General features: G+C 55.4%; 1 protein-coding gene across 1 annotated transcript; it reads left to right on the top strand.

Annotated features, from left to right (window-relative positions):
- The first annotated feature begins 11,394 nt into the window (after nucleotides 1–11,394).
- TPBGL (trophoblast glycoprotein like) lies at nucleotides 11,395–13,656 on the top strand. Its single transcript, XM_080376096.1, has one exon. It carries the CDS (start codon nucleotides 11,577–11,579, stop codon nucleotides 12,648–12,650), a length of 1,074 nt encoding a protein of 357 aa, XP_080232222.1. The 5' UTR covers nucleotides 11,395–11,576; the 3' UTR covers nucleotides 12,651–13,656.
- The last annotated feature ends 235 nt before the right edge of the window (nucleotides 13,657–13,891 follow it).

Below are 13,891 nucleotides of genomic sequence, written 5' to 3'. Positions count from 1 at the left end.
GAGAGCCAGGGCTCTGCCCAGCCCAGGCTCAGGAAGCTTTGGAGAGCTGTTGCCTCATGGGGTTGTTCATGACTTTGATTCATGGTACTAGAGATGCTCCTGTGGGAAATACCAGGTTGCTGACTCTGCTGAGTCACACCACTGCTTTCAACAGCAATGCCACCCAGCTGGGAGCCCTCTGTCCAGCACCACCTCCTATTCCACCAGATTTTGCTATATATGGACAAAGGTGACAGCTATCAAGGGCCCAGGAGACGGATCCTGCCTCTCCAGCCCTCCAGCTGCCATCACTCTCTCCCCAGGACCTCATAAATGGCATCCTTTGGTGCAATTTGGGCTGGAGAACAAAGACACTGGCTAGGGATGGTGTGGGAAGGTCAGGGAAGGACTTGGAGGAGGCTTGGAGACGTCACCATGGATGGGGAGATGCAGAAAAGATCTCCAGGCATGGACAGTGCACAGCCCCAGCCCTGCCACTCACACCTTGCAGACTAAAGGTGAAAAGGTCCGAGCTCACCACCTCTTTGGCTGGTCTCCATGAGACCTGCCCATGCAGGGTGGCAGGGCAGCTTGTCCATCCCACACCCACCCAGAGCTCTGCTGCAACCATTTGGTGATGAACCACTTGGTGACCAACCCTGGCCCCCAGTTACCCTTTTGGGGCAGCATTTATCCCCCTGAAAGAGCTGGCACTGCTGAGCTGAGTCCTGCCCACATCCATGCAAGTCCACCACCTCCTCTTTCCACGTGCACATTGCACCTTCTCACAAGTTGCCCCTTGGGGAGGATCTCCCGCATAACATCTACAAAACCACCCTGTTGCCCTTCTGAACCTCCCTCCTCCTCACAATGCCACCAAGGATGGAGCATCCAAGGCCACAGCATCACTGGTAGGTCCCCCCTGTGCCACCTTGCTATGTGGGACAACACCTGGGTTGGCTTCATGGAATGCTCCACTGGGACACGCTTTGCATCACCTTCATTCGAACAACTCAACAGTTGGATTTGATGATATCAAAGGTCTTTTCCAACCTAAATGACTCTATGATTCTAACTTATCTTCTGGGTGAAACTCAGGGCAGGTCTGTCCTTGCTGGGCTTTAGTCTGTGAATCTCCTAAACCGCATTTTAAGCCAGCAGATCACGATGGTTCATAAAAGAAAATGGGATTCATTTTTCTCCCCAGGTTTTTGCTGGGGTTTCAGTCAGCAGCGCCAAGTCAAAGCCCGTGACGTTTTACAGCTCTCACTAATGCACCGGTGCTTCCCAAAGCAAACTATTTATGACCGTGCCACAGAAGGGAAGGTGGAAGGTCCCCACGGCAAGTTATTTATAATCGCGCTGCTTGCTGGCCTCTGCTTTTCTCCTGAGCAACCCTTCTGCAAGCAGGAGGCAGGAGTTTTTAAACACCACAATTAGCTCTGTTGTCACTCCTTGCTTAGAAATAACCATCAAAGCTCCCCTAGGAAGAATTTGCCATAAACCTCCCCTGCTGAGCCCAGGTTCGTCATAGGTGAGCTGCAGGCTGCGACACTCATCATCCCTCCCAAATCCAACACAGACCCAAATACCATGAAAATCCCATTGCCCATGGGAGGTGAGGAACAAATTCTGAACTATCATTTAGGGTCTCTGGGGATTACGGGACACTTAGGCCTTGTGCTTTCCTTTGCAGAGGTCTTACATTAGGTTCTCCTTGCCTCCAAGGAGGTCACGTTTGCCCGGTCTCCATCCAGAGCAGGACAGTCTCTGATGAGGGTCACCCCCAGTCACCTTCTGCAAGAAGGAGTCTCGGCATGGCCATGGCAGCTGGGTACATCTTAGTCTGCCTTTTTTTTTCCCCTTTAGTCTCATTGCACCACTTATGCTGCCTGAATAATGCAAAACCAGGTCCTACCGCAGTGTTTCAGCAGCTGGGAGACAGAAATACCCTGAGAAGGCAGGGCACAGAGACCTCGCCAGCTCATTGCACCCCAGTTTGGGACTGGCCACCAGCTTGCTGGGCAGGAGAAGCCCCTAGAGACTTTTCCACAGATTTCCCTTAAGCACTGCTGGACCTGGTTTCCCCCTGGAGCAGATCCAGGCAAAAGACGACATCCCCATCTGTAGAGGAATGAAGGCAGTGGGTTGATTGACATGGACGATGTGCAGGTGTAGCTCGTTCCGCTAGGTAGTTAAATAACCCTGAGGATTGGGGGGGAAGGAAGGGATCAGATAGAGGAGGAGCAGTGTGGTCTGACCTCCAGAGGAAGGAGAAACAGAACAGACAGTAGAATCTGACCGATGGTAAAAGCCTTGTTTCAGCCTACTAGTTTGTTTGTGCTGCAACACCCATCTGTGCCGTGGGTTGAGACATGGGCCAAGGGAGGGATATGTTTTTGCAGGTCTGTAGCGCTCCAGGGACACCAGATTTGCGTGGCCACCACTGAGCACCCCAAGGGAAGCCCAGCTGGGACTACACAACACCTTCATCCTTGGCTTATGCTAAACCCCACCCCTATGTCCCCAGCAGATGCAGAACAGGTGGAGGCAGGAGAAAGTGAAGCTGTAGGACACCCTGTACCCTCTTTTTTTTTATCCTCCATGGTTATTTTTTAATTTCCTATAGCAGGAAGGAAAAGCTTTTGCAACTGCCTCCAGCCCATCTGCACTCACAGCTCCAAGCACTAACTACATGACTCCAGGCAAGAAGGTCCATCACCATCATCATCATCATCACAGCCTCATGGGGGTCATGATCAGCCTCCTCCAAGCTATCCACCATCCTGCAAGGATGGAGAGGCAAGCCCCCAGGAGGAGGTTGCTCCAAGTAGGTGTCCTGGTAGCCATATCCCCAGGTGACAGCACTGTCCCCAAGGATGCTTGTCCCTCCATCCAGCCTTCCCTATACCCGCAGCAGGAGCTTTGAGTTCAGCTCTGACATCAAACTTCAAGACTGGGACTTCCCAGCTCCATGCACAGAGTGCCTGGGAGCCACAGCATGGAGCTTTAATTAAATATTCGCAATATGCCGTGCACTATCACAGGTGAATGTGTAATTTGTCATGTCTCCATTATTAATTACCAGCTACGATATGAGAAATGGTGTGTGTCCTCGTGTGTCTCCCCCCCCAGTTCCAAGCTTGGGAAAATGTATAGATTTTTATTTCCTTGATGTAGTAGCAAGAGCTCAGTTGGCTGGTGATGAAAAATATCCAGGGGAAGCACATGTCGGAGCTGTGGAGGGAATGCACGGCAGCCCGTCAGCTGCTTGCTCGCTAATTGCATCACTCCCTTGGCTTCCACTTAACCTGATAATTTGGGATGCTACAACCAGCCTGGCATCAGCCATGGCCTGGGTATAAAGCTTGGCCCCGAGCGGTACAGGGCAGCGGGAGGTCGGCTCCCTCTGTGAGCTCCACCGCCATCCTCCTCGCCCTCTCCAGCAGACCACGTCATTAACGTGGTTTCCAACCCACTCATTAAACTCTGCAAATGTATTTGGCATCCTGAAAAATATGAAGTAATAGTTCTCCGAAGCAACACAAAAAGAGGTGTGAAGGGCTCCGGAGGGGGGTGTTCTGCAGGGAGGAGAGAAATGATACAACCGAGGAGCAGTTCGGTGCCCTTCACCTCATTACTTGTCCCACAGCAGCCAGAAGGTGTCGGGCAGGTGAGTAAACAGCATCACTGTTATCGGCCAGCTCAGCCACACAGGAGAGGGGGGGAATCAGTGATGGACAGAGACAGCTCTCGGCTGCAGCCCAGCAATCTTATTTATTATCCTTTTTGTACGTATGTTAATGGCCTATGTTGCCTTATTAAACATATGCACTCTTACCGACACAGGCTGGTCCTGGTCTTGGTGATGGGTGGGGGAGATCCAGCAGCTAAGATGCACAGGGACTTTTCCCCCACCTTTTAGCAGCTCGAATACACAAATGAGGTCTGTTTGTCAGGATTAAGAAATCCTTGTCAACACAGAGGTGGGTTAAGACTAACCAGACCCCAACCACGCCTCCATCAACCTTCCCCTCTGCTCCTGCCCCCCTCCAGGCTTGCACGCAGCATCCCAGATGGGGCCTCCCCAGCCTGTACCCAGCTCCTGCTACAGACCCATTGCACAGAGGGTGGATGGACATGGGAGACACGATCCTCCAGCCAAGGTTTCACCTTGATGTTTCCATCTCCCGCGTGCACTGCAGCCTCCCACCAGCCGTGGGGCTGCACGGCATGGGGAGATGTAAAGCCTACCCCAAACAGTGCAGCAAGAGTGCCAGCAAAGCCATTTACTCCAGGACATGTAGCTCCGTGGTCCCAAAACCCTCCAGCTCCCCACAGCTCTTTTTAGCAAGCAAAAAATTTACAAGATCCTTGAGATGCATCACGTCTGTATGTCCAGGTCAGCAGCTCCCAGCCCCAGCCAGACCTCAAGCATCACCCCTTTGTAAGGGGGAAAACCATACAATCACCCCATTCCCAGCTGCTGCTGCCATGCCTACCCATGTGTTACCTCCTAAGCCCAGACTTGCTGCAGGACTGCCATGGGGCCATGGGACTCGCTGGCCAGCCTGCTCACTGCCACAGCCGTGGAGAAGAGTAAAACCAGAGAAAGGAGCTCAACCAGACCATGGCATGTGGGATTTGTGGGTACCCAACCCTGCAAGCCCCGAGCCAGGCTGGCACAGCTCCCAAATCACATCTCGGTGGCTCAGCACGAGGCTCTCATGAAAGCCAGGTAAATGAAGAGCTCATCCCTTCCCTCTCTCCTGAAGCAGAGCCACGTCTGAGCTGTTTGCAGCCGGTCGATGTGTTAATGCCCAGCTTCGGCAGAGCAAGGCTGCGGGACGAGAAGGACTCAGAGCCAGCAGCTCGGTTTTCTAAGCCCAGCCAAGGTGTCCTCATCAGGAGGACATGGACCCTGGCATGAATCACTTTTATTCGGGGTTGTGAGGGCCCTTTTGAAGCAGCATGGGATCCCCTGATGTGCAAACACAGATTGAACGCCTCTGATCAGCCCCAGCCCATGATTATCCTGTGACCTCAGTAGCATGAGAATCCCCTCCTCAGATGATCCCATGTCACACGCATAAATTCATTTAATCTCCTTTTCTTTCTACACCTTGGGTGGGTGTCTGTGCTGCCTCTTGGGACCATCTGCAGGAATGATCCCATTCAACCCCATTGCGATGGTAACAAGTCCCCCACCCCATGCTGGGGATGGGGTCACCCTGAATGACTTTTGGGGACCACATCCAGCTGGCACAGCTCACCACTTCCCCTGCATCCCCAAATCAGAGGGCTCCCAAGCTTTCCGGGGATGGAGAGTGCCACATAGAGGACCCTGACTCCTCGGGAGGGTCAGTCCATGCAGGCAGAGGAGTTCCACAGGTAAAAATGCTGATGCAAGCAAATCCAGTATGCCATCGGGAAGAAGACCGTGCCCTCCGGACTATTTTTGGCTTGTTTTTTTCTTAACTATGGAGCCACTGATGTATGATATTGTCGCTGTTGTGACTAAGGGCTCTGCAGTTGGAATTGCATCAAGCCAGGGTTGGAGAGAGGGTTGTGCACGGGTCTCGGGGGACTGGTAATGGGAGAGAGCCCTTCACCTCCTGTTTACACTTTAATGCCCATCCAGGTTATTCATTATTTATTGCTAATGTATTTATAGAGCATTACTAGCATGCACGATGCTTTGCAGACATTTGGGGAAAAGGTCCTCTCTCCTTCAGATATCGTGGTATAAATAGAGTGGTTAAACACAACACAGGCTCTGCTGACCTGCTGCCTTTGCACCCGAGCCCTGACAAGCTGGAGGGGCTGTCTCTCCCCTTCAGGGTCTTGTGGCTTTTCCATGGGTGATTTTTTTCCTGCTGGGCTGCTGTAGCGTTTGCTCTGTGCATCTGTTGGGTCCTGGATACACAGCAAAGGCAAGCCTGGCTGTGGGCACCCAAAGCACCAGCTCCCTGATGCCCCTTGTTCTCAACTTGGGATGCAACACAGCGAAGGGAGCTGGCCATCACAATCCAGCACTGAAGGGTTTCATTTGTTTGGGGTGAAAAAAACACCCTGATGACTCCAGATCCCATGCCCAGGGGGTCCCAATTCGCTGCCTTCACTTGTGCCCCGCCCCGACCCCCGCCCCAGCCTCTCCCTCCACAGCTCATCAGGAACCATCTCTGCAACCCAACTCATACCACAGCAACGGCAGCCAGCCCTAGCAGACCTGCCCACCCACACCTGCATTTGCAAGTCCATGATGTTTAAATGCAAAATCTTTGATACCATCTTAAAATATGCACCAATTAACTCAGCGGGTCCAATTTCACCTGGCTCTCAGGATGCCGATGCATCCTGTTAGCAGAAGTGTGGTGGGCTGCAGCCCTGTGGGATGGATGGTGGCTGCGCTGCCAAAATGACCCTCACCATCCCCTAACCAAGGGCCATATGGGATCCAGGTGCTACCAGCCAGGATATGTGGACACGGAAGCTGTGGAGCAAGAAAAGGAGGTGGTGTGAAGCACCCAGCCGGCAGTGGGTCTTTGCCAGTGACTGCTGATACCAGGGATGAGCTTGTGCCTGCAGCGATAACCACAGCAGTTGGCAAGGACATGTCGTCCCCACGTTGTCTGCCCATCCTGGCCTGTCTTCTATTTCCCACTTCTTATCTGCTCTTGCTGAGCAAATAGGATGGGAGAAAACAGCTTCTGCCAGGTCATGGGGAAACAGCTTGGCCATGGGGCCAGGGAGTCCCAGCCTGACCACCAGCCCAGTGTCCATCATGTCTTTGCACCATCCCTGCAGCAAGACACAAAATCTGTGACATTCTCCCATTCTCCTGCATCCTGGGGATTCTCCCATGTTGGGCTAAAAGCAGATTTTAACAAAAAATTTTGCAATCCCAGGAGGGTGCAAGCAAGGGAGGGAGAGAAATCACCTGGCATGAAGCAAAACCTGAAACAGGACCTCTCACTTCAGTGCCAAGCCCCTTGCAAAGACCAATGGGAGCATTTTCCTAAGTGAAAGAAGTGTCGTTCCCAACGGCTTCATACAGAAAATGTCAAAAGAAAATATTCCTCATTTTCCAGCAATTTTCCAAAGGTCCTACTGCAGAGGAATGAGCAATTCCAGTGTCACAGGTGTGAATTTTAAAGGGATGCTGCACTCGGCTGCTGCCAGCATTTACGGAGCAAAGGTTAATAACCAGGTTCAAACACTGCAATTTACAGATTATAGGATTTCTTAGCAGCGAAAGGGCTGCTGTCACACTGTCCCAAAGAAAGAACATGGCCAGGACACAAAATCCACCACTTGAAAGGGATCATCAGGAACAGCAAAAATACCCCAGAAGGGAGCCAGAAGGAGAAAGAGAAATGCCCCATCCAAGAGGCCAGAGGAGGCAGAGAGCCGCCTCATGTGACAAGCTCCATTCTGCTCCTTCCCCTGCTGTCCTGACACATCTCACGATGACATCGCAACAGGCTTGTCATCTCTTCCCCACCGCCAATGCCTGAGGCAGCATGGGCTGTGCAAGAGCATCCCTCTGCAAAAGCAATTCGGCTTTTGTGCTTGCAAAGCAAGATTTGACAATGTGCCTGGGAGAAGCACAGAAGCCAAAAAATTAGTATATTTTTTCAATTATCTATTATATCTTCAGATCTTCCTTTCTAACCATGTCTGTGTGATGAGGGAGACAAAGGGTCGTGGTTTTAGTGCTGTTAATTGCCAGTTTAAGGCTGGCGAGCACCATTTCTGCACCATCCACAGTCTCCTGCTTCACTGCCCCCAGCACTTTCCCGGCATGGAAGCGCAGGCAGGGAAACACCGGGACCGTGGGATGCCTTAAACCCAAAGCTGCAGCTCTCACAGTGCCCGCAAACTGCAAGGAAAATGCAAGCAAAAATATATGGATGTTTACAGATCCCAAGACTCAGGGTGATGTGTGGAGGAGGAGGAGAGCCTTCGGCCTCATTTTGCAGCAGCAGGAAATGAGGAGGGATGGAGGGGGAAGGAGTGATGCCCTTACCCCGAGAAGGAGCCAGCCAAAGCATTCAATGCTTTTTTGTTCCAGCCTTTGCTAAAATGCCATCTGCAGTCAGCCAACAAGAGCAGCACCAGCAGCAAAGAAATCAGGATGGGACGCAGTGGGAGAGGAGCAGGGAAGCCCAAAGGATCTCAGCTCTGAACCAGAGCCATGCTTGCACATCCCCGAGCTGCAAAACCAAAATAACATGGGCGTCGTTGAAAAGGGGGAAGGAGAAGCAATATCACAGAGCAGGTGGCTTTACACCAGCTAATGAAGGCATGGTGCAAGTAATCAATTCTCTTTGGAAACCTCCAGAAGATAACGAGGCCATGAGTAATGATCTGTAATAAGTCGTAGGAACAAATCGCATCAGCCCAACCTAATCTCATCCTGTGACATGGCGATGGACTCCCAGCATCTGGGCGATGGAGGTCTCCTTGCCTTTAACAGCAAAAATACTTTGATGCTGCTTCAAATGCAGAATTTTGGTCTGGGGGAGATCGTGTAGGAGGACCCAAAACTGATCCAAGCCTGAAAGGGGCTTGAAGGGGAGTGTGTATCTGAGAGGCTCCGGATCCAATGCAACCATTAACAACTGGGAATGAAGAGCACCAACCTGGTCATCAATGCCAAGGTGTCAGGGCTGAGACTGCAGACTGATAAAAGGGGTGGGAAATCGATGCAGGACCATGCAGCGAGGGCACAGGGATGTTGCTAGAGAGGAGACAAACACACAGGACCCATAGGCTGGATGGCAAGAGGAGACTCAATCCAAAATTGACCCATCCTTCTGGGGACAGAGGAAGATGGGGCTGTCCTTCTGCTCCTTGGGGTGTCTGAAGGCTCAGTTTGAGGCTCTGCACTTTGGGAAAGCTATGACCCAACTGCAGAAGCCAGAAAACATCAGCTGTGAAGAGAAAGAGGGGAAAAAATTGTCCTCCATGACTGCATCTGAAAAGGACAGAGGTTGTGAGCTGGTTTTGGGCTGGACTGGGCTGAAACAAGGAGCAGAGATGCTACAAGGTGAAAAGAAGGAGCAGAAAGGCAGCAAGGTGCGGGGGAGGAACAGCTGCAGGTGCTGGCACAGCCCCAGTTCCCCAAAGGCTCACAGCTCTGCTGAGATGATGGTTGCATCCAGCTCCCATGCTAGGTCTTCATCACACACCCTGCCCCAAGCCCCACACCAGCCATCCCTGGGGAACTCTGGGATGTTTGCAGCAGGCAAGGAAGGCACCATGGTCCCACCAGGCAGGAGTCCCCAAAGCCCCAAAGCCACCCTGCCGCAGTGCAGCACCAGAGCTCACATCCCCTCCAAACCTTGGAGCATCTCCACCCTTCAAAGTCAAAGGGTTCAGCTCCCTTTCAGCTGCAGGGAGCCTTGTCCTCTCCCATAACCTCTAACGCCACTCACCGACCATGTTTTATGGCTTTTGGAGAGGGAGCGAAGGTGCCCTGCCTCAGCCTCGGTTTTTACGGCAGATGTTCCTTCTCCGAGGAGCCACAGAGAGGGACTAAAAAGTGCCAGGATTTTTGCAGCCCAGTGGATGAGAGCTTGCCAGGACCTCCACGCAAAGTGGCGGACCTGGCCCACTGGCTGCCTTGTTTTTCAGAGCACTATTGATTCATTAAATATAGCAATTAAACGTGATAAATGGGCCCCAAAGCACTGTTTTGGAGGAGGAGAGGCTCCACCCGTGAGTGCTGCAGCACTGGCTCAGCACAACCCACTGTGTACATCTGGCACCTCCTTCGGTGTGAGAGTGGATGCTGCCCCACGCTTGAATATTTGATGGCACACAATTATTTGACATATTCCCAAATCTGTTCTTCTCCTTGATTTCTCTGGCTGCTGTTCGACACTGTCCCTTTAAATACAGGGTTTGCCCCATTTCTGCGAGCGCAGTAAAGGGTGGCTGGGAGCAGCTCAAGCCACCCAGACACATGAGCATCCAAAATTTACCTGATCCCTGCAAAATTCAGGAGAGCTTCAGGGGGAGGGAATCCCCAGGTGGGGTCAGAAATCCTTTGGGAAAAGGGCAAGATGAGACGTGATGGCAGGGAGGAGGAGAAAAATCCAGATCCCAGAGAAAACGTGCCCAGAATGGAGTTTATTTCATGTGATCCCCAGCACAGGTCCACAAGGTATTTAGGCACCCAAAGGGGGTCCAGCACCCAAATTCTGCTGCTGGCCATGCTGCTGTGTCTGGCTCCAAACACCAGCACCCAGCCCCTGGCTGTGCATCACTCTAGCATCCAAAAAATCTCATGCCCACCCCAACGATGTCACCCATGGCCAGGAGCTTCTGATCCCCAGGGTCACAGCAGCCTGTGCCCCCCAGCACTGGGCAGCTGTCCAGGACGGCGGTGAGACCATAGCAGGCTTTGCAGCAGAGGTAATATCTTTTATTAGCTCAGTGGATCTAATAAAGAGAAAATAAAGCCGGGAACGCACAATGGGCCAGCGCTGCATGCCTGATGCCGGTCAGGTTTTTTCCGAGCCAGTCTAATAAAAGCGATGACCTCTCCATTGCTCAGCATCGCCTCTCCCGGGAGCACAGGCCATCGCAGCGACTGGACCCCACGGCTCCCCACAAAGCTGGCGAGGGGATGAGGACCCATGAGGGACGATGCGACTGAGTCCCGAAAAGCAAAAGCAGCGATAACTTGGAGGCGGCGGTGACAAACCTGCCCGTGCCTCTCCAGGCTGCAATGCCCAGGGATGCTGTGGGGTGTCCGGCTTGTGGGGCAGGTGGGGGGAATGGGGACCAAGGCTGGAGCGGGACCAGGACAGCCCCAAATCCTCCCTGGGATGGAGGGGGCTGAGAGAGCCTCAGACCCTCCCTGGGATGGAAAGGGTCGGTGGCAGCCCCCGTACCCTCCCCGGGCTGGGATGGGGGGGACCGCAGCACCCCCCAACTCCCCCCACACTGGGAAAGGACCGGGACAGCCTCCAAATCTTCCTGGGCTTGAAGGGGACCGGGACAGTCCCCCAAACCTCCCCCAGGCTGAAAAGAGACCGCGACATCCCCTCACCCCTCCCCGGGCTGGAAGGGGACGGCTTCAGCCCCCGCGCCCCAGCCCTCCGTGGCGGCGGGGGCACGGTGGGAGCCGGCGTTTGCGAGCGGTGCCGAGCCGAGCCGAGCTGAACCGAGCCGAGCCGAGCCGAGCCGAGCTGAACCGAGCTGAACCGAGCCGAGCCGAGCCGAGCGGAACCGAGCCGTGCCCAGCCGTGCCCCCCCGACGGCAGCTGCCCGCCTCGCTCCTCCGCCCAGCCCTCAACGCCAGGCAGCCCCAACCCGTTCCCTTCCTCCTCCTCCTCCACCTCCTCCTCCCTCCCCCCTCCGCTCCCCCCCCCCCCCCCCCCCCCCCAGCACGATTTGGGCAGCGGCGCGGCCGGCGCTGCCAGCAGAGCCGCCGTGTGCGGGCGCCGCGCCGGAGGCAGCTCAGCCCCGGGGGGGGCTGCAGGGAGGCAGGTCTGGTGTCCCCCCCCCCTCCATCACCCCCCCTTCCCCTCCCCACCCGCTCCCCCCCGGCCACCCCCCCACCCCTGCATGCCCGGGCAGCGAGCATGGCCCGCAGGCAGGCGCGGGCGGCGGGCGGCGGGCGCTGGTTGCCCTGGCTAGGACTCGCCTTGCTGCCGCTGGCATTGCCCCCCGCCGCCGCCCCCGGGGGCTGCCCCTCCGCCTGCTACTGCGTAGCCACCCCGGAGCTGGTGCAGTGCCGGTACGAGAGGCTGGAGGAACCCCCGAGGGAGCTGCCGGCCACCGTGCACAACCTCAGCATCGCGGGCAGCAACCTGAGCGTGCTGCACCGCGCCGCCTTCGCCGCCCGCCCGCGGCCGGACCTGCGCCTGCTCCGCCTGCGCCACGACAACATCCACACCATCGAGGACATGGCCCTGCAAGGGCTGCCCGCCCTCCGCACCCTCGACCTGAGCCACAACCCGCTGCTGTCGGTGGCCCCCGGCGCCTTCGCCGGCGTGCCACTGCTGCGTACGCTACAGCTGAACCAGGCGCTGCTGGCCGCCCCGCTGGAGGAGCAGCTCGCCCTGGCCCTGCGCAACCTCAGCTTGAGGCGCTTGGAGCTGGCAGGCAACGGGCTGCGGGCGCTGCCGGCCACCCTGCTGCCCGCCGGCCTGGAGGAGCTGGACCTGCGGAACAACTCGCTGCAGCGGCTGGCGGCCCCTGAGCTGCGGAGCCTGGAAGCGCCGGGGCTGCGGGGGCTGCGGCTCACGCTGGGGTCCAACCCGCTGAGTTGCGACTGCGCCCTGCGCCCGTTCCTTGCCTGGCTGCGCGCTGCCACCACCCGTGTGCCCGACGCCCGCAGCCTGCGCTGCGCCCAGCCGCCACTGCTGCGCGGGGCCACCCTGCTGCGCCTGCGGCCCGAGGGGCTGGTGTGCACGGCTGCTGAGGGCGGCGAGCCCGGTCAGCTGGAGACGGCCTCTTACGTCTTCTTCGGCATCGTGTTGGCCCTCATCGGCATCGTCTTCCTCATGGTGCTCTACCTGAACCGCCGCGGCATCAAGCGTTGGCTCCACAACCTCCGCGAGGCTTGTCGTGACCAGATGGAGGGCTACCACTACCGCTACGAGCAGGACGCCGATCCCCGCTGTACCAGTGCCATCAGCACCCCCGGCCTCTGATGGCACCCTTGGCATCCCACCCCTGCCCCTCCGACATCCCTGGCATCCGCCTGCCATGCCGAGCCTCAACGCCTCTGCTCCCAGTATCCACACCACCCCAGCCCCAGCCCTTGCCATGGCACCACCAAAAACTAGTTTCCAAGGATGAGCTGGCCTTGGTGATGGGTGCCCTCCCCGGAGGGCTCTGGACCAGCTCTCCCCGTCCGTGCCCTAATCAACTCCGTAGCGCTGATTCCCACAGGGAACCAGGCTCAATCCATTCCACCCATCCCAGTGCCTGCGGGCGGGGGGAAGCACATCCGGATCGGCCCCGTGGGATGCCGGCGCACACATCCCCGATGCTCCCGGGAGGATGACAGGCTCCATCCCATGCCTCCTCTCCAGCGGCAGGTTTCTTCACCGGACTGCGGGATGCCACGCTGCCAGCGGGGCTCAGCACTGCGCACACGTGAGTGTTTGCTCAGCACATCCCGGGAAGCAGCAGGCAATACCTGTAACTGTCCTCCTGGATGTTCCTGGAGCTTGGACTTGACTTTGACCATGTACAGCTCTCTTTCCTATTAGATTTATATTTGACAGATGCAAAACTTAACTTTTTTTTTTTCCCTGCTCCAAACACAGAGGAAAACATGCTGTCCAGCCGCTCTCCCTGAGGAGCGATGTGCTTTTCCGAGCAGTTTATCCATTTGGTTTTGTTCAATGACATTTCCAGCTCTTTCCAGGCACTAAACAATGCAGCTGTGTAGGAAACGCCTCTGCCAGCTGCGTGCATGTTCCCCAGGGCACGCAGGGGCAGCCCTTTTCTGACTCTAAAATATATCCTAGACTAGTCTGTCTCGGCACTTTGTAATTTAAAACGAGCGAAGCAAAAGCTCTCAACCTAGTTCACCCGCCCGTGTTTGCTTTAGAACTGTGCCTGTTACTATACCCTAGAGCAAATATATTGAAAGCTGCATCCACTCCATTGTCTATTTTCTATAAAGCTTCTTGCAATGATTTCCGAACATCCCTTGGCTGAGGTGGTGTTATTGCTGTTGGTTTGCCAGAGGGAGGTAGCTGTGCACTCTTCTGTAGTTTTTTGCTGGTGCTTAGAAACTTCTTTTCCGGGCTGATTTGGTGGCTAGAGATGCAGAGAGGTTTTGCACAGCTTGTGCACGCAGCTCAGGCTCTGCCAGTCCCGATCCTTCCCTGCTAGCGGGGCAGAGGGTCAGGAAAATTATCCAGGTAGCAGGTTTCTCAAG

This window comes from Falco punctatus (genome assembly GCF_963210335.1).
Source record: "Falco punctatus genome assembly, chromosome: 2".
Classification (NCBI taxonomy): Eukaryota; Metazoa; Chordata; class Aves; order Falconiformes; family Falconidae; genus Falco; species Falco punctatus.
This window is presented reverse-complemented; position numbering and strand designations above follow the sequence as displayed.